Raw genomic sequence first — 22,665 nt, 5'->3', positions numbered from 1 at the left:
CTATGAATATTCATAAAAATATGTTTAATTTAACGAAAGAGATAAAACTACATTACAACGTTTTAACATCAGAAACATGTCTAACGATAATTTTTTCTTAACTTGTATTTCGAAAATGAATTTAATAACAATTCGTTACATGTACTATATAGCCAGTTCAAAATTTATAGTATTTTTGGCGAAGCCGAGTAATAAAACGTATCAAAAAAATAATAATAATGTCATAGCTAAAAGTTGAGTATGATTGTACGAATGTCAGAGCGACAGGCGATACGCGATAGAGTAGGCTCGCCTTGCCGGCTGCCGCTGGAGGGAGGCGCGCGGCCGTTCACCCGCGCCGAAAGGAGGTCGCACGGAGTTGCCGATGCTCTACCAAACTTAGCGAAATATCATTTACTATTACAAAAACTAGCAATTACCAATAATGTATGGATTAACTTAGCTTCTTGGCAAATGTTTTAAAGGAATTTCTAATCTAAGTCACATAAAAACCAATTATACTTTGGTGATACGAAATTAAAACCAATCATGTATGAATTACTAACTTCTGACATTACTTATTGAACTAATTTAAGTTTCAACACTTATCACGTTTTACCGCTGTCTGAAGAAGTGGAAAAAAGGAAATGTAAAAAATAAAATTAGCTTTTCTTATTCACGAATTCCAGTTTTCAATTTCCGTTGCGTTCAGAAATTATTAAGGTTTAATAAAGTAACTTTGGGCGAAATAGCAGAAAAGCTAGATGTAGAAATGAATTTGTCCTTAATTACTCTCAGAAGTCAGACCTTAGTGAAATTAGATTAAGCAAAACTTCACGAAGCCAACGACCTTCCAAATGTCATCCAGCATTTACTTTTTAAATACGAAATACGTATAAATTCTGTGCCTCCTTCCAGAAACTTCCACACGGAGCTATTTCCAAGCCACAGGTTGGATCGATTTTTTCTGTAGTTGGTACATTTATGTCAATGAGAGTTTGTGGCTACTAAAAATAGCACGTATCTCGTGAACGGCTAAACACGTCAGATTAGCTTATAAGTCATTTACTCCAGAAATATCAACAATAAATACATTGGTATCTAAAATATAAAAACTGAATAGAATAATTGATAGGAGATTTAAACAGACCTAAAATTATTAATTGGACTGTATTTTTTGTTTATTGCCTCATAACTTTTTGATGGGTGCACCGATTTTTATGATTGTTTTTTTGTTATTCAAAGCTAGTGCCCGCCGTGTGATCCCATTTCAATTTGGTCTAGTTTGATACCCTGAAGGTATTATGCTGTTTTGTTAAAACTAATAACTAGCCTATAATTATATCCTTGTCAAATATCTATATAGCTAAATAAATAAATGAATATTATGGTTAATGCTTTGCATTTTCGTCGCATTGTACTTTATATTTTTAACCATTCAACATAATTATATACATTTTATTATTGGGTACACAATTTATACAACTATCTTACGCCCGCGTCTTCGCCTGCATAGTCAAAGGAACACTCGTGGGATTTCCAGGATACAACCCATCCTATGTTTTTTCGCAGGTCTCAAGATATGTACCAAATTCCATCCAAATTGATTCAGTGGTTTAGGCGTGAAAAGTGAAAAAGAGATAGACCGAGCTACGTTTGCCTTAATAATATACTAGCTTCACCGGTTCGCGCGGGTGCTATGATATATGGTATATACATATAAAATTTCCTCTTGAATCACTCTATTAATTAAAACCAACACATCAACACCTGTTGCTTAATTTTAAAGATATAAGCATACAGACACAGGCGGCGGCAGCGACTTAGTTTTATACTATTTATTATTGTAATTAACAAGTATATCATGCATAAATTATTCAATGATTTGTGCCTTATAAAAGAATCTCTTGGTTAAATGGGATGTGAACCCTGCACAGCAGATCGCGTGATCCATTTAACTACGTACTGTTAACGCAGTGCGTGCGTTTCGTACATCTGTTAGTTTTAACACATGAAACTTAATACCAAGACGACATAAGTGTGCTGCAAGGCATGCGTTGATGCTCCTTTAGCAACTAGTCTTAGCCCGCGGGTTTGCTCGCCTTTTAATTTTAATACCTGCCATACAATATATTTATAGAAATTATTAATGACTTATTTGTGTATGTTTTTTTTAAATTGACAAGTTTACTAGCTGCACCCGGCAAACGCTGTTTTACCTTACTCTTATCATTTAGGGGTATGAAAAATAGATGTTGGCCGATTCTCAGACCTACCCGATATGCACACGAAATTTCATGAGAATCGGTCTAACCGTTTCGGAGGAGTATGGTAACTAACGTTGTGACATGAGAATTCAATATATACATATATAGAGATATCATATACAAATCTCTCGACTACTCCTAATTATACTATCTGAAGAGTTTGTTTGAAGGCGCTGATCTCATCAACTACTGGACCGATTCCAATAATTATTTCACTGTTTATTTACGCGATTCTTGGTCGCTTTATATATACCACGGGCGAAACCGGGGCAGAACGTTAGTAAAATAATACATAGCATAAGATCTACAACAATTATAATATAACACATATATATGTAATTTAGCTACACTCAACATAAACTTCAAATATGACACAGCGGGTAAATGATATCCTCACCTCCGATTGTATGCAATAAACTTATTTCCCTTACAAGAGTTTTCCATTACGGTCATATCAATTAAATCGAGTACCTCGTACTCTCCCGCGCGTCACACGCTCCGTAAAAAGTGCTTTATTTGCTAATCCTACTTAATATTATAAATGCGAAAGTTTGTAAGGATGTGTGTGTGTTTGTTGCTCTCACACAAAAACTACTGAACCGGTTGCAGTAAAATTTGGTACGTAGATAGCTGGACAACTGAAATAACACATAGACTACTTTTTATCCCGATATCCCTACGGGATACAGACTTGCGCGGGTGAAACCGCGGGGCGCAGCTAGTTGGACTATAACATTACCGTGTGATGTATGCAATATGCAACCGATGAAATGCAGCAATATCAGTCTGCATTGAGCGTGCTAACGGTTGGATCTTATCTGCTATTTAAGATTCTCTGATATAATAAACTAGTCAATTCATAGTAGACTATAACTTTAAAAGAAATCATCATCAGCCCATATATGTTTCCACTGCTGGGACACAGGCCTCCTATGAGGGTTCAGGTCATTATCCACCACGCTGGCCAAGTGCGGGTTGGCAGATGTGTCGTAGAACTTTTTGATTCCAGGACATGCCGGTTTCCTCACGATATTTTCTTTCACCGTTCTTTGCAGTGGTGATGTTATCCACATGTGCAAATAAATTGGAAAATCGATTCATTTCCTGCACGCTCGCCCGGTCTCGAACCCCGACTTATCGATTTGTAAAGTCCGAGGTTCTCACCACTGAGCCACCACTGCTTAAAAGAAATACAAACAGACAAACAGAACCATCTCTCGTCACGTACAAAGTGATTAGCGAAAAATTCTACTAACCATTGTTTTAGGGACAATAAATCATTCAAGTTACATAGCTATTAAATTTTAAAATAGTTAATGTACGAATATGGTCTGGTTAGAATTTTGTTATCTATAGATAAGTAAGAAGTGTATATATTTTATTCATTTTAGAGTAATTTGTAAGACTTACATTATCAGTATATATATATATATATATATATATATATATATATATATATATATATATATATATATATATATATATATATATATATATATATATATATATATATACTAATATGTATATATTATACTAATAAGTTTACTCGTATATGGACAACTGCCTCTATGGAATAGTAATTGAATTTATTCGGTGTTACACAAACGAGTATGTACATACAATAATTTTGTATACTTATCTAAAAGGTTAATATTGATATTGGTTATATTTAATAAGTGTCCCGGCTCCGCCTGAATTGTCCAAAATAAAATATAGCCCATGCCACTCAGAGGTAACGTGACTTTCTACAGATAAAGATTACCCTCTGCTATATAATGCCATAGTTCTAAACTCACTAACTCATAAATTGAGGCGAAGGCGGAACTTTTTTTGAATAACTAGCTGGGCCCCGCGGTTTCACCCGCGTAAGTCCGTATCCCGTAGGAATATCGGGATAAAAAGTTGCCTATATGTTATTTAAGTTGTCCAGCTGTCTACGTACCAAATTTCATTGCAATCGGTTCAATAGTTATGCGTGAAAGAGCAACAAATCCTCACAAACATTCGCATTTATAATATTAGTAGGATTAGTAGGGTAGGATGAATAATTCTTTATCAATCCATTTTGATGTCCCGATACAAAGATAATATCACTATTACTATATAGTATAAGTGTAGATGCGATAAAACACTATTTTGGGCATATCAATATTCCAACAGTGTTGATAACGATTAGAATAATCTTATACGCTATAACAATAACCCGATAAACTGATAGTTTTTATTTCTCCGTGTAAATTTCCACGGCCTTGGTGATATTTCCGAATGATGTAAGCTCGTTTCGATTATTCCACAAATAATAAGCGATTTATACTGTGACGACTAAATCGAGACATTTCATAACATCTAAAATAAATTGTTAAAGTTTGCACGGATAGTTCATATTAGTAATTAGCATAATAATTGCTTTCTGTGTTTCCTACTTTGCTTTAATTTTGTATACCTACCAGCCTACATACTAAATTTCGTTGCAATATGTTCAGTAGTTTTTGCGTGAAAGAGTAACAAACACACACATCCTTTAAAAATCCTAAACTTTCGCATTTATAATATTAGTATTTAGATATATTGTTGAACTAGAGTTGTGTTTACAATAAATACCCTAAATCCTTGCGAGAATGTGGAAATAAAAAATGAACCTTACTGTGTTTATGTAGTTTATATCCTATAAACAATGATAATGGATTGCCTAAAATAGTAATTTTTCTTATTTATTTATTCGTTTATCACAAGCAACGTGAAGAACGGTTACAAGATCTTAAATAACTTAAAACTGCTTTATTATTATTATTTATCAACGTCATTTGAAAACCCTACAAATGCCTAGTAATCACCTGCCACAGTGGGTACAATGCATATTAGTATATAATATAATTTATGCAACACGCACATTACAAGAAGCACACACGTAAAATAATCGCAATTCGCGACTTTCCGGCGACAATAAAATCGCACATAACAGAAATATGGTAGAACATCAGAAATAGAGGAAAATAGTGTAGACGTGACGACCTACCGCAACAACGCAAGGGTAAAGTCATATAATGGCTGCTGGTTATTTATAGGAAAATGTGGTCGAAGGAAAATCTACTCAAATATATATATATATATTACCACGTTTTACTCCAAGGCCGCGATGTGCGCATTGTATATTTAAATTTTATTCGCCATTTTAAAAATAATGCGTTGTACAAAAGAGGTTGACGTGAAGACTCAAGCCTATGTTAGGACATATAATTTCCTATATTATCTAGACGAGTAAAAGTATTAAGTAAACAGATTAATTAACCTACAATGTCACTCATTAGATACTATTCATATCAAAAAACGATTTCATTTCATATTTAGAATACCTATTTCTATTTCCTATATCATTCTCTTTTCGTAGCTTTGTCACTAAGAAGTCACTAAGATGTCACCGAAAGTCTAAATAAACTGATGATTACTTTTAAATAAGTTCAATCAAAAACGAAAATAAAGTACTTCCAGATCCATCTGCGTTGAATAAAATTTAAAAACTCATTACATAACTTTGCCCGATCGCATCAAATATTGACATCGTTGATAAATTTAAAGGAAACGTTACCAAGAAACCAGTCCCATTAAAGGTTCAAAAGTTGTATTCCTTATTCAGAATGTCCAAACATTTGCTCGGGCTGCGTGGGCGTACCTGTGGGTAGATGTAAACATTCTAAATTGGACTAGATGGACACGTCTATAAATATTTTCGGGTTTTTATATTCTATCTGAATCTGTAATATTTTAATATAGAAGATGGAGATAATTTAATGGTTCCTAACGTTTATCGATTATTGCCATTTACTATGATCGATTCACTTTAGAAACTTTAACCAGAGGGACATGTCTTTAAATATTTCTTTCAGTTTTAACTGAACTGTGATATCTTAATAGTTACTAGAGCTCGCAATAACGGTAATGATATTTATAATACGATTTGATTTCGGTTTTCTATCAACTAGAATGTTAACGTATATATAATTTTAAGATTTGTAACGTAAGTAATTTTTATTTTCAGGTGAATATTGCGCCGACGTCATCATGAAGTGGAACGACGTCACAGATATCAGTGAGTCAATTTCTTTTTATATTTTGATGATTGAATGGAAAATGAAGTGTACAAAACACCTGAAATTGCAACAAAATACCTTCATACACTGCGCATTAGTATTCGTATCATAGTCAAAAAATACATTCTCGTGGGCAAAATCACGTTCAATGCCATAATTTGCTGGTGTTGTCGCGTTCAATTATTGTCATGGCCACGATTTGATAAATGTATGTAGATGGAAGTGTTTTTGCCAAATTCTGACATTCCTCCACAACTCTGCGGACTTGCCTCTCTTCATTACATAAATTTAATGTTTAAATAGTGTTCGTTAATGATCTTTGTGAGTTCATAGTTTAAATTGTTTTTCATTAAGAATCTGACCAAGAATAATGTGAGTGGAACGCTGAAGAAATTGTGAATATATGTAATACGTAAGATGTTAAACAAATTCCGAGATATCTCAATCAGCCGCGACGTAACAAGTGATATAAAAATAATGTGGGCAAGACGCAAGTATTGGTTTTGGCAGGCTCCGCCACTCCGTGCGGCACCGTGTAGTAGCGTAGTACGCGTCTCGGTGGGCGTTTTACACTTTTCGATTAGGATATTTATAGATTTCTCCGTTTTTTTTTTTTAGCTGTCTTTCGATGGATATGAAACGGTGGTAAAGAGTTTCGAAATAGTCGATTATATGATTTGATTGTGTTTGCTTGCTCTTGTTAGAAATATTCTATACTAGATGCGCAGCGTGGTTTCACCCGCGAAAGTCCGTTTCCCGTAGGAATGTCGGGATAAAATGTTGCCTATATGTTATTCTAGTTGTCCAGCTGTTTCCGTACCAAATTTCATTTCAATCGGTTCATTAGTTTTTGCGTGAAAGAGCAACAAACACACACACATCCTTGCAAACTTTCGCATTTATAATATCAGTAGGATTCAATCGACAGGAATATGAAATACTTTCAAATCAACTTGAAAAAGTCTACGACATGTTTGTAACTCCATGTTAAAACAATCCAAAGTTAGTTTAAAGATAATAAAACGAATAAAAGTTAAACGCTCCATGTGTAATTCTGACTTGTTAAAAATGTTAAAGCGTTCAGCCTAAACAGAAGCCTGACCATTTGCCGACATTCCAAGCTTTCACACAAAATTTTCCGGCCACACGCTCCAGCAATAAAAAGCGTAGTCGTATCGTACTATTTATTTTTATCTTCCGGTGCGTTTACTAAAAATACTCCTCGAATGTTGGGACTGCACACAAACTCATTTGGCCGCAGCGTCGTTACGTTTCCTTTATACGAAGTGTTCCGTTTGGCACCGTCCAATTACTTAAAATTATTTGGCAGAGTGGCTAGGAAGTAGCCGGGTATGTGGGGATGCGGGCAGTGCCACCATTGATACGAAAATAGCGATCCACCAGCCACCGCTGTCGTCAATGAATTAAGGTTAATATCAAGCGTGAGAGGAAAATAGATTCAAATTGAGATTTCGATGTCTCCGTTGTTATTGCATTCCTCATATCCTCCAGCTCGTGAACTAGCCCCGCAGGTTTTTGAAGAAATTTGTATATTTATCAGAATCTTTAAATTGTTGTATAAATAATTAATTTTCATATTATCATTCAAAAGTGCATTTATAAATTGATATTAATCATTGATGGGACTAAATTCGTGTGAAGTAATAAAGCGTAAATCTATTCATATTTCTGATAAAATGATCAATTCAATGGCAATATATGTATTAAATCAGATCCAAGTTCTATAAATATCTACCTTGAAAGCTTTTCCCTGATTATGTTAAGAGCAAACGTAACAGACGTGTACGCACTCAATGATATTAACATCATTTACGTGATTCGAAAATTTCCGTCCCATTATTATTAGAATCTGTTTACCCAAGCAAGTCCAAACAATACGCAAACAAAGCGATTTGTGGCTCTTCAGGATTTGGCATCCGACGAGTGCACCGACGCAGCCCGTCAAGAAGTTATTAATCTGTTTGTTTGTAATAAATAACACTGATAGTTGCGCATTCCGGTGTAATTGTTCGAGTAATTCCTCCGAGTCTGCGGTTTCGCCGTGAGCATTGCGGTCCAGCGTCTGCTTTGCAGTTGCTTCACAATCAGGGGCCTTACAATCTCGAGTCTGCTGACGGTCTCGGCTTTCTATTGTTCCCTCTGAGAAAAACAACTCGAGCATTATAGACGTCTGCGGTATTTGGTTGATGTTTCTTTTAGAGGTTTAGTAGGTACGCGGTAATTTATGAAATTTCTTCTGATTCAATGTATACTAATATCACATTACAGCAGAAGAAATTTTCCCTGTACATGGTCTTTCCGACCGAGATTTCATTCGGTGTTCAAAAGTATTTGAGCTGATCATTTGGTATTTAGAACGAGTAGCATCTTTTAAAGATGGTACTAGAAAATGAATAGCGTTCGATTCGTGACGGCCGCCATGCTGCTCTCGCCGAATTTCAGATTACATCACGACGCAAAAAATCGCGTGCGCATACAGTGCGGGCGTGCGGAGGGTGTGTCGAGGGGGCGAGGGGAGCGGAGGGGGAGGTGGACTGAGAGGGGGGGCGCGGTTTGAACGGCCTTGGCCTTGCTCGAGCGGCCAAGGCGAACGGCAGATCGCAATTATGTATGCGCCCAGAAGTCTATAGTGTTTGAGGTTTGTCGTCGACATGTGCTGTTATGATGATGGTCACGGGGGTATATCGTAGATTATTGTAGTTTATTTGGTTACATTTTTTATTTATGTTTCCCACCTTTATTTCTTGTTTTTAGCATATTTATGATGATTGGGGTGATTTCTTCCAATCATCGAATTATTGAAAACAACTGTTTGAATTATATCAAACAGAAAATCTTTTCTCATCAAGCTTTGTATGTGAAAGTTGAGTACGCATCGGCACAAATTGTGCCAGCTCGCACCGGGGAAGCACCACATCTTCACAGAAGACTGGCGTGAAATAGTAACATGCCACTGTGTTTCGTATTTTCGTACGTACGTACGTAATACTTCGTTCCAGTCGACAATCCTTTCCGTATCCTTTACGCTTTAAAAGCTGTCAGCGAATTCACAGAGGCACTACTTCTGCGAATGTTCGGCCGCTGGTGGTCACAGTCTCAGTTGCCCGCTATGACATAAAGAAGCTGAATTACTAGTGACTCGGTAGTGTTGGCTATATGCTTAGAGATTAAATCTCTCGCTGTTTTTGTTATATTCGGACCTGTTGTTGCGTTTCAAATATCGAGATCACTTTATCAAATAAGTCAAACCAGATATCGCCTAAACCGGTGGACGCGTCACTCCATTTTGAGCTAAACTTTTTGACGGACTTTTTCAGTTTAATTAATTTTTTACTTGGAGACTATGAGCACTCGAAAATTTATATTAATGTCATTTATCTTTATAACATAGAAAACTTTCTTTATATCTGTCTAGACTCTAACTATTGAAAAATGTATCTACTGGTTACTGACCGGTAAAAGTATTTGTGTTATGTATTTCACTTCCTTGTATATGTATCAAGATAAAAAGAAATTCAAAAATATGATGCAATAATTATGTAGTACAATTGGCAACCTTATCACTACAAGGAATCTCCACAAGGCAATCACGGGGTGAAAGGTGAAATAGCGAAAAATGTATTTTGTAAAAGTTTTAATATAATATCCAAATATGTTAAGTCTTAAAAGATGCGATTTCATAAACGAATCGTGTAACGAAACAATTATGTGGACTATTAAATATATATTTTTCCAGTCGTGCATGGTATTGGTGATTACCTACGTATCTTATTAAAATGAACATAGGTAATTATCAAATGTTTTTGTTGCGAAATAATAAATAATTTAAATCCGTATATAATAAATACACGAACATTGTAAAATCTCAACTAATTTTGAAAATATAGGGTTATATATTATTTATAACTGCGCATCATTGTCTTCTCGCAATTTGCGCCAAAGCTTGTTTTAAGACAAGAAAGCTATTCAATCGTCACGTGCGTCACGCGCAGATATATTATACATTTACATAAAAGTCCAGTTAAGCTTAAATATCGTATTAATGAGGTAATAAATATTTTAAAACACTGAAACTGGTTTCATAAGAATTTCGTGGATGTTATTATTTATTTTCATGTTAAACACGTTTACTTGAGGTAACTGTAAATTGTGACTCGTCTGGTGTTTGATTCCTTTAATGTTTTGCTATAATTTCATTAGTATTTTCTTATGAAAACCTCGATGGAATGTTGAACAAGATGTACTACTAAACACTACATAAATAACAGCTATTTTATTATCCGTTTTTTCAATAACAAATACATCTTTTTCGTTCAGACCCTTTTTTTATATTTTATATATTTCACACGCACGCGAATGATGAAAAAATCATGAAGACCGAGAGCTGTAAAATGAAATTTCTGCCAAATGAATACAGTAAAATATTACAGGCTTCGACAAAATATGTTGTAATTATTACTCAAATGTTACTGGAGAGGCCCTCTGGATGCAATTTTATGCTAAAATATAAAATTTTTCGCTTTAAAATTGCAAGTGTAATAACGTAACCCTTTGGGAGGAATTCATTTTTTTTTTATGTGTAGATTTTTTGTAACCAATAAATATTAATCTAAATAAAAAGCTAATTGTTTATAGTTTATTGTACTGGGATAGCTATTTACCTATTCAAAAAGCTTTCCATGAAACTGAATAAAATCATACAATTATGCTTGTCTAATCGGTTTTTCGAAACCGTTTATTATCAGATTGTGACTATTATTTTTAATTGAGTGAGTGAAGTTTCAACTAATTATTCTGTGTATGTTAAAAACAGTGTAATACTTAAACTAAAACTCAAAAAGATATGTTACGTTCCTTACATTGACTTATTGGCTTATCATAGTTATCAATTACTATATTTTATATAAATCCCACTGCTGGGACACAGGCCTCCTGTGAGGGTTCAGGCCATAATCCACCACGCTGGCCAAGTGCGAGTTGGCAGATGTCACATGTCGTAGAACTTTTGATTCTTGGCCATGCCGGTTTCCTCACGATGTTTTCCTTCACCGTTTTTTATTGATTCTAATATTAAAGCGTATTTTTGTGTTTTCAAAAACTGCATTTTTTATTATAAAAACATTTCATACAAAGTACAAAAACGTGTTGCAGTAGATTGTACTAGTGTAAGGTTAATGATTATTTATTGTATTTGGAAACTATGTTGGTGCAGAATGTTCGCCTACAATTTGTGTTTCCTAATGAGTGCGCGGCACGCACGTGATATTTAATTACTTAATTAATGTTTTTCCTATTAATTATTTAAATTATTACAAGCTAGCTCAGCGCCCGCGGCTTCGTTAATAGGAAAGGCTGTAGGGTTGTTGCCGAATAGTTTCCGTCCTCGTGGGATTTCTGTAATAAAAACTATCCCTAAACTATGTATAGTCTATAGTATAGTCTGTACTAATGTACTAATTAGAACTTTCATTCGAATCGGTTGAGCGGTTTAAGCGTGAAGAAGAGAGACAGACAGACGGAGTTACTCGTATTTATGATATTAGTATGGATTTAGTCTGGATTAACTTATTGTATTATTAGCGAAAAATAAATTAATATTATAACTATACTAAGCGCTATCCATTGGATATCTAATGGTTTGACATCCATTGATGAGTAATGGATGTCAAACCAAGTAGACAGTAGTCAGGTAAGTTACTGCTTGTGAAATTATGTAGTAAGGAGGAAGTCAGTCCATCTTAGTATCTACCATTAGACTTGGCTGGCACCGACTTTTTATTTCGTTTTCGAAAGTTAAGTTAAAAACATTTGTTGTAAATGTATCGTTTCATTATTTAAAACATAAGCTTGTCTTGATTTTCTTTGAGTATATTAAACTAATCACGAAATAATTTCATAAATTATTTATTGTTAAATTAAGTAAAAAACTAACTCGGTGAAGCATTTTACCCGAATAATTAAAAATTACCATTTACGATATCAGGCCATAATCAGTGTTCTAAATTTCACCCGTGTCGGTACAGGTGTTCTGGGTAGTAACATTAATAATATTACAACCTGTGCCCTAATATATAGATAGATATAATCTAGCATCAGGACAGGACAAAAACCTAATACACAAATAATTACTAGCTGTGTGTGAACCATCAATCATGACCACTCTATTATCGAAGCGCGTTTTTTGCCTTTCGACAATTCTCTGATTTTATATAATTATACAGAATTTCTAACTAGTTTATAAATGATTAAACTTTTTACGATGTCATTTACGTTCCGTCCAACAGAGATCGCGTTTCTGAAATCTTTTAGAATATACTGCCGAATTAATATGTTCTGGTTCATTCTAACTTTTTAATATTACATATTTGTAAGGTCGTATTTTTAGTTATAAGTACGTCATTCCTATAGAAATATTTAATTTTTTTTATTTCAATATTTTTTTCACCAATAATGATGCCAGGGTATCTACCAGAAGATATGTATTTGAAATCAAACATAAATGTGATAACTAATAAACATTGTTGGAAATAATATGTGGTAGTATTTTTGTATGTGGTAGTCGAGCACGCTTCGGCACGAATTGGGCCAGCTCGTACCGGGGAAGTACCACACCCCCACAGAAGACCGGCGTGAAATAGCATTCTGCTGTGTTTCGTTCGGTGAGTGGGGGAGCCGGAGGCCCATATCCTTTTCCTTCCCCTTCCCAGTCCTTTCCTTTATTCCTTTATCCTAATCCTTTCTTAATCCCTTCCCAATTTAAAGTCGGCAATCCATTTGTAGAGGCGTAAGGTCTGCCTTACGCCTCTACAAATGTCCATGGGCGGTGGTAGCGTTTAGCATCAGGCGTCCCACCAGCTCCATTGCCGACTGTGACATAAAAAAAAAAAAAAAAAAAGTAATAAAACATAAATGTACAATCTAACAAATGTCAATACTAGTAGGTTGTAGGTAGTAATGGAATAGCCTAAGCCCTAGTTATTGTAGTTGTAAAATTTTATCATGTTTGTCCCTGATATTTCTTTTTTCAAAACTAATGCCATAAACTTATAAAGTTAATTAACATACCTTATGACTTTCATTAAATAGAAAAAGCCATAAAAAATATTCACATGTAATTCGCCAAATACAAAATACGTTTTTTCCGCTATCGGTTTATTGAATCAAGCCTGTCAAAAGTGACACATAATATATTAGAATATGTTAACCTTGGAGTCATGTTACGACGTAGGCGCGTGTGTGCGCGGTTGTGCGTGTGTGCGCCGTGTGTGTGTGTGTGTACATACAACATTTGCATTTTTTCCTCAGCATTGTTTACATTAAATTATATCATTATTATATTATAATGATCCAATTGACTCAAGATTCCGTGATTCGACCTCGTGGTGAGATCATGTTTTAAATTTGTAATGTCTACGTAATAATATTTTATTTGAACCTAATTATTTTTGATAAAAAACTAAATTGTCACAATTAGACCAAATTTATATGGGACCGGCTTTCAAACAAAAAAGAATCATAGAAATCGGTTCATCCAGGTAAAAGTTACCTATGTGGTAGTAGAAACAAAAACTGCAGTTGATAACATCCTCCTTTTTTGGCGTCGGTTCAAAATAAGCTCGTAGTGATAATGAGGATTGAAATTTTTTAAAATATTTCATCGAGTCTCAAGTGCGTAATGAAAATTATAAATATTCTACGGACATGCTCTAAGATTGCATGCAAAAGTAGCGATGTCATTTACAATTCTCCAAACGTATTTCGTTTTGTTTCAATTGAATGAGTTTATTTAGTTTGTAACTTGTACATCAACACAAAACTCAGTATTCGATGAAAGCTTCCTCAGGTATCTATGGATTCTTTTTGTCTATTTGCTCACAATGAGAAGAAACGACAGTTTCTTAGTTACCTAAAGTTTTATTCGTAATTATGTTCATCCTAATATACCATCCTACTAATATTATAATTGTGAAAGTTTGCGAGGATGAGTGGATGAACAACTAGAATAACACATAGGCAACTTTTTATCCCGATATTCCTACGGGATACGGATTTTCGCCGGTGAAACCGCGGGGCGTAGATAGCTTAATATAATTCTATTTGTATGGATGGATGGGTGTATCGATGTATGGATGATTGTTACTCTTTCACGCGAAAACATATTATTGGACCTCTATGAAATTTGGTACAACGATAGATTAGCACATAGCGTTTACCCGGGGACCACGCAGGTGCACCCGCGGGTTACAATTAGTTAAATATAATTGAACGATATTAGTAATATGCCTTTACGCATACGCATGGTTATTTATAAAAGTGAGTTTATAATTATTAACGATTATACGTTATCTTCAATTTTTTAAATCTGTTTATGTCTTTAGTTATGCATTTCGCAGATAACATTTGTTAAATTAACATAATTATTTTCCACGTTATATCAATGTGTATGTATAACACAACAAACACAACGCGTGTGTGTGCGTGCGATCAAGTCTGCCCACGCGCAGCGTACACGACGGTGCGCGTTACTGTATACATTTACATTATTGTACCCAACATTTTGTTGTTAGTAATTTTTTTTTTTTTGGTTTGTTTCTTTTGGCCGTTGTATGGATGGAGAATGATGGATGGTATTTTAAACTGTAAGATCTGTCAATCATATTGTTCCCCTTCATTTATTGAACTGCGTACGCAATTTGGGGATAACTATTAATGAAATACAGATTTATTTCTGTTATAAAATGTTAAAATGTATTATTATAAAAATAATTATAAATAGACAAGGAGCAACTCAAAACTGATAAAACTTTAATGATGAAATATTCGCCGGTAGATAGCTCATGATATCAACTTGAGTATTTTCATTCATTTTACAAACGAGCTCCTTCATAAATTACCCCCACTCTACTTCATGTGAAGTCAGGTGCGTGAGTCAGTCTCAAATAAACACTTAACTCCAAAAGTCCCGCAACGTGTGGTCACTCCAGCGTTCGTTTCGTGACTCGTTCCCGTCAACCATTGAATCTTGATCTTCGACTCCGTGATAACAATACCAGCAACAATACCACCCGCCACACGAAACCGGACCCTATCCCAGAGGAATAAGGTTACAAATGCGGTGCTCACGTGCGGAGATAATAGCAAATTGTACGTTGCGTCAAGTTATTCAACATTTCACGTGTGTTCGTCTCGCCAAAAGCGAATTTTAACTGTTTTAAAACTTGGTGTTGACACTTGATTTTTTAGATTAATCACGGGATTAACGGTTATTTAAATGACATCGAGTCGCTTTAATACGCTTTTATTAGCTTCACCTGTATGTTTGTGTGTCACCGACTCTTTAAACGGTACAGATTTAATTCAAACTCTGTACCCTTATCAAGGAATGGTGACAATATAATAATGTTTATTCTAATATCCTGATAAAATGTATATCTTACATTACTTAAGAGAGCTTGTGAGACAATTTGTCAATTCTATTATATGAGCGATTCTTTTAAAATCTGAAACTAGGAATATTATTGTTGCCCTTATATATAACTAGACTATTATTTTCGGATATGCTGAATTAATATAAACCCCATGGAATTCTAGGAGCGATTGCTAAATAAAAAATAAACCTTTACAAATTAATTTATCAAGAACCTCTATAAAATGACATTTTAATTATAACCTAATTGTAACCTTTACGTACGTTCCGTTAGCAATTATTCATTCCTACAAGTTCGGACGTGCTAAGATCTTCGTACGACGACGCTCACTCCCAACTCTTCGCTACATAGTATAAAACAAAGTCGGTTTCTCTGTCTCTATGTCCCTATGTATACTTAAATCTTGAAAACTGCGCAACGTAATTTGCTGATAATTTCATTTATAGATAGAGTGATTCAAGAGGAAGGTTTATATGCACATTTTTATAAACTACTCCGCGTACGCGTGCGAAGCCCCGGGCAAAAGCTAACTTCGAATAAAAATTCTGTATGTTAGTTTGTGTTGATCTTCGTGTTCATGTAGAGAGGTCGCGTTTTTTTGTGTTAAATATTATGCTTTCCTGATCCATTGACTTATACCTAATCCTAATATTATGTCTACTATGTTATTTCACTTTTTAGGTATACCACTATATGGGAAAAACTCGGTTCAAATGAGTGTCCTATATAAAATCTACAATACATTTCACATGAATAATATCGAATCCTGTTCTAAAAACTACAAATTATATATTAGATAAGTGTATGTAGAATTTACATGAAATAGATGCGATTAGTAATGTCCAAGTCAAACCACATCTAGACATATTGGCGCAGTTTTTGCGGCGATCGGTCGGAGATTAACCGATCTAATTTATTTGAGAGGACACTTGATTGGGACGCGATTATTCAGCCTCGAAGTTTTTTGGGTGGCTTCGGGCAACTTTTAAATTGTGTACTTTCGAATTAAATTGTGGGCTTCGACCGCTGATTTGTCTGAGTGAATTGGAGGTGCTGGGGAACTAATTTATCCGCAATATGTTAAAAAGCTCGGAAACTGAAAATCAGTTCAGTATTTGCGTTGGATAATGTGATTTGGATAGGTATAGTCATACTGCTGTTTGGCTAGTTTGTTTGCTTGTTATAAAAGGTGATAGAGATAAGTCCAAGATTTTATTTCTATTTGTCCAAATATTCTGTAATATTCATGGCATAGAAAATGCATCTGATCTAAATGACATAAGGTATTTTGTCACTTTCCAGCATTGCTCTCTTTAAGATTTAAACTCGTATGAAAAGACATTCGTAAAAATTATACATAATACATAAAATATACGCCACAGTGGAAACCCTTATGACATAAATCCGTTCTTATTAACCAACCAAAATATTGGAAATTCAGCTCCAAAATATACCGTATATATTCAAACGCTCCGTTGGTAACAGCTCCATCAACCCTTTAAAAATAATCTCTAAACTAACGATTTTTCGTGGTATTTATATCGGAATCTGGACAGAATTTTTAGACGTTGTTTCACTCCACTTATTTAAAAAGCTTTTTAATATGCTTGGTTTATTTTATTTGTTCATGAACGAAATTTCTTCTCAATTCAACGTTTTCGTCTAGTTTGTTTTTCATTATATTACACGCCATGTAGTTTCGGAGATTCAGCGTTATACAGTTAATATTATTATTAATAACTATTAAGTTGTTCCATATAATAATTACAATATCGCCTAACTTATTAAGGTAGTTTTGGAATATGAATAGCTCTCTCAATGCGGCGTAACACATATTTACTAAATTATGTAACTTGCAATAAGTGTGAATGACTTACATAGTTTTATAGTCGTCTGGATTAGTTTCACCCAACTGATGAGTCAGTAGTTTTTAACAGTTGGTGCCAAGAGTAGAGCGGTCACGATCTCGCCTCCTGACTTATAGCGTGAGTTGATACATTTAAAGCAATTTACAGCCAAATAACATTATGACTTAAATGCACATCATACAAGGCAATAAAATTTATTGCGTACATTAATATCTTTCTAGGCAGTCTTTGCTTCATAACATTGCTTTAACACGAATATATGTCTTCTACATTTTTAATGGATTTATACAAGCTAGAGTAGTTGATAGTTTATCTATGTATGTGTGGGGACAGGTGATGATGATGTATTTTGCTTGCTTTTATAGGAATTCTACCTGATGCATGGAAAGATTTAAAGATCACCATCCGGAGGCCCGTATCCTTTTCCTGACCCCAGCCCAATACTTCTTCCCGTGGCAAATCCTTTCCTTATATTTCGTTTTTAAAACGCATTTGCAGCGCCCCTGCCCCTTCAAATGTTTATGTGTGAAGGTGATCGTTTACCGTCCGGCGAACCATCAGCTCAGTTGCCCGCTAATCAATAAAAAAGATATTCCGATCGTTTTGTATCATCAGTTCTTAATTTCGTCTAAAAACTTTCCGTATCGTTATTAATCTAGATCGTGTAAAAGTACAATGCTTACACCAATACAAAAACGAAAACTCCACCGGCATGATTGATTACTGTAAAGAAATGAAAATAGAGAAAAGAAATTTTCTAATACAGATAACAATTTCCTACGCGTGGCGGAGCGCCGCGCGGTCTGCGAAGTTCAAGTACACCCCCTCTCCTCGGCCCTACCCCTCGGCGGCTCCCACCTCCCCCCCGCCGCCCTCAGCAGACTAAATTCGTACTTGGCTCCTTTGTTGCTATGCCCAAGCCGTTTTTACGTGCAGTTTTTATATCTTCATTACGGGATCTTGCATGTTTTAATGTGCTGCCTGGCATATTTAATTGATGCGGTTTTTTTTTGCAGCACGTTTGTATGTGAATTTTGACAGAAACTATGGAGGTTATACGGTTTATTTATTTTCCTTAAGCTGGCATTGTTATTTGTTAAGTTAAAAATCGTTATCAACCAATTTTCCCAAAACGAAGTAGGTTCTCAATTTGTCTGTATGTTTTTATTGATTGGGTTCGCCGATAACTTCGTTTGTTTTCAAACGATTGACATGAGTCTTTTTTCTGTTTGAGAAGTTGTTGTCATTTGATCCAATTTTGTAATTTGGTAACTCTATCCCCAGGAACGTCGGTGACTGTTTTTATAGAAAAATAAGAGATTTTGTTATCAACCTATGAAATAACAATATTTTAAACTGCTGCAACGCAACTAGATTAGTCTTATTTTGTAATATTGTTTATTTATTATTACGATAAAACCTTAAAGAATAATCGAATTTTAGACCGGCGAGAATTTGTATACAATCCTACACAAAGCCGTGACTCAAACATATATTCTCTCACATTCTAGGCCCTTATAGAACTATGTGCCTACAAATTAGTAGAGTCCGCTCCATAATGGTCTACCACAATGGAATACTGAATACTTGACTTGCGTAGACCCTGCCCTTGTATTGCTAACTGATTGCGCAAACCCAGATATCATGTGGCTCTATTAGTAACCGTATATTATATAGTCACTAGCTTCCCGCCCGCGGCTTTGCCCGCGTGGTCGACGAAGAAAACAATCTCGGGGTTTAATCCGCATAGTTGTAGTACCTGTGGATATCCCGGGATATCTATCCTGTGTGCTTTCGGATGTCAAACTATATCCGTGCCAAATTTCATCAGAATCGATTCAGTAGTTCCCGAGATTACCGTGTTCAAGCAAACAAACTCATCAGTTTTATATACTAGCAATTTTTCATAACTTTCGTAGACACTCCTCTGATATCGGTCGTAGCCTGATGTGGCTGGCTTCGATGTACTCATGTGAAATGCTCAACGTAAAAACGTTCCTTTTCGTTTTAGTAAATAAATAAAATAATAGAAATGTAAGCATCTAGTGACAATAAACATAAGTATAGGTTTTATGTAATTAATTCTAAAACATAATTGTTATCTTTTAAACAATATGTATTTATATAACACAGTATAGGTATAGAATAATTTGAAACTGTAGTGTAGGTAATTGTTACAATGCAATTGCATATTTTGTTCCAATTTATACATATTTTGACCGCTAACTCTATTTGTTTACAGGTATGAGCGGCGAAGCGTGCGCGTGCGCACCGACGCCGCCGCGGCCGCCGGCGCCCGAGCCCGACCAACTATACGATCATCACTCATCCGAGGAAGAATTAGAGGTATTGGCCAATTGGTGATGATGCTACTGATCATTGCTTGCTGCACGGATGTTTTGCGAATGGCGATCATTTGTAGATAGTATTTGTGTCTGAACATTTACACGACGGTAATCAGGCGGTGCGAGCGAGATAAACATAGCTTAGCGATTAATATGCGAGTGAGATAGATTCGTTGAATTACGAGACCTAATCTCAGTATAATCCTAATCCCGGTTTTATCGTGGGAATGAGCAGTATCGGAGCGAAATAACATTAACTAATAAAACTTTAGTTGACGTTTTAGTTAATTAAGAATGTATTTTAAAATCGTATCAATAAAAAAATTATGTCGTCACAGTACAGATATGACAGAGAAGTAAACATAGGGAGATGGAAGATAATTAAATGTCTTCGATTCTAGTATTAAATGAAATACTTAGATGATTCTTTGGAAGTGGTTTTAAATAAATTCTAGACGCATTGACTCGGCGATTCACTTTAGTTTGCGGAAAATGAGCGTATGTGGACTACTAGCTTAGTATAGGAATAGCAATTGAGTGGATCAGAGAAAATGTTACTTGTGACTAATATATGAAAAATGATTAAAAATAAAATGATTCTATAGGATAATCAATATGTACTTTTCTTAAGAAAATAGGTGAATACTTTTTAATAATATTATAGGTAGGTGAAAAAATAATTGGTGCCCATGTTTTAAATGAAAAATGACTATCGCCATTTTTTTCCGTATGTTTGTTCATTTGTACTATTAAAAAGTCCTAGTCATTGCAATAAACACCCTTCGTTATTAATCTGTTAAGCTTATAAAAATCAATATTCATGGAAAAAGAAGTAAAAAACAAAACTACATATTTCATTTATTTCCACACAAATTACGATACAAAATACAACACCTATAAAACACAAATCGCAATGTTTACGCAACTCAATAGTAACCTTAACATTGACTCAGACCTTGGGCGTGTTGGATAGATCAGCGTTGCTCACGCGCAGCTCCTACGTGATTAATAAAGATAATTAATTTAATCGGTCGCAGGCGCACGGCTGATACATATTTATCTGGCACTAGCTGTGCCCTGCGGTTTCACACACGTCGTACATTATTTTATATATAACCTATAATAGAACAGAGTGGCCATTTAATAAGTGGACTGTTGAACACAGAAATAAAATTGCAATTCAAACCAGTAGTTTCTGATATTAGCGCGTTCAAGCAAACACAGGGTGTGTTTGCTTGAATAATTGGCTAATGTCTTGTCGATTGTTTGGTATTTCTTAAAGATTTAAGGGCATTTGGGTTTTTTACTGCAGATATATGCATTATATGGTGATACACGTGATTATGTTTCTAATTAAATTTATAAATAGTATCCGCAATCCAGTAGGTATTAAAAATAGCATTTATGCACTGAGAAACTCGAGACGGGAGATAGATTGATATGCTTACGATAGGCTTATCAAAGACTAGTAGACTTGGGTATCAACTATCAATGTTGTTTCTTCTTGGAAAAAATGCTGATATATAAAGCTGAAGAGTTTGTTTGTTCGCGCAAATCTCAGGAACTTCTGGGCCGATTTGAAAAATTATTCCACCATTGGATTCATGCGTAACCATGAGTGCTATGGGTACCACGGGGCAAGCCGGAGTGAACCAGTTTCTAATAAAGTTACGTCATATGTCATCTAGCTTTGTTATAATAATTAATAGCAAGTTTCACACTGGTCCACTAAACATCAAACGTATAAAACGTTAAGTAGCTCGATTCTTAAAAATCTAGGATTACCAGACTAGATTTTTATTATGCGTAAAGGTTCTAATATGTTTGATCTCAAAGCTCACTTGTGCTTTCTTTGATGTCGGCTAAGCTTCAAGTGCTTTCAACTCATTGGCCCTCGCGAGTCGCATCACACGAGACCGTTACGTAATCTAAGACAATACGACCTATGCTCCAGTATATCTTCAAACTTTAACTTGTGTATTTTGGAGAAGTGTTCCATCATATCCTTAGTCTTTATTTTTTCTTGAAGGCTGTGTGAATAATCGCAGGATTATAAATACTCGTATATTCTATGTTCCACATTTTCTACCTGTTTAGGTCGTCGTTAACGTCTATTTTACTGACAATATAAAAGTTTCCCATTTTACATCACACGTGACAATTTAAGAAATGTAATGGGTAAAAATGTACCCTTGATTAAAATAATAATTTACAAGAAAATATTTTATGAAATGAAGTGTAGTTATATAAATGCTTTAGTATCGTATCGGTTTGATGTTCATACCAGGTTAGCATCTTCCTGGTGCGTTCCATTCCCGTTATATACTTGTGGTTTGATAAATTAGCCTATGTAGCTACAAAATGATTTCATTGTGTATCCAATCAAACCAATATAGGGCCTTAAATCTCAAAAACCGCAAACCATTTGCGCACACGACATCGTTTATATTGTGACAAACATCGGCTGCACCACAAAGAGCTCCAACAACCGTTGGTCGCAGCGGGATATGATATGAACAGTCCACATGAAAAATCTTTATCAGCTAACGAAGTTTCATCTCCGTCTATCTAATTTCCGAGCTAAGTTGGTTATACCTTGACAACTGTCCGCCTCTCACATGGCACATTAATTCTCAACGACACACCGCAACTAAATTAAACCCCCCCCC

At 35.0% G+C, this 22,665-nt stretch overlaps 1 protein-coding gene across 1 annotated transcript in view; it reads left to right on the top strand.

Annotated features, from left to right (window-relative positions):
• LOC119834372 overlaps positions 1 to 22,665 on the top strand; it is a 45,298-nt gene that overhangs the window by 12,473 nt on the left and 10,160 nt on the right. The window contains exons 3-4 of the mRNA XM_038358716.1: positions 6,283 to 6,333; positions 19,894 to 19,997. Of these exons, the coding sequence (XP_038214644.1) occupies positions 6,283 to 6,333; positions 19,894 to 19,997 (155 nt within the window). The remainder of the gene's footprint in view (positions 1 to 6,282; positions 6,334 to 19,893; positions 19,998 to 22,665) is intronic.

Source organism: Zerene cesonia, chromosome 19 (genome assembly GCF_012273895.1).
Source record: "Zerene cesonia ecotype Mississippi chromosome 19, Zerene_cesonia_1.1, whole genome shotgun sequence".
Classification (NCBI taxonomy): domain Eukaryota; kingdom Metazoa; phylum Arthropoda; class Insecta; order Lepidoptera; family Pieridae; genus Zerene; species Zerene cesonia.
Note: the sequence above shows the minus strand (reverse complement) of the source record. Positions and strands in the feature narration are given on the sequence as shown.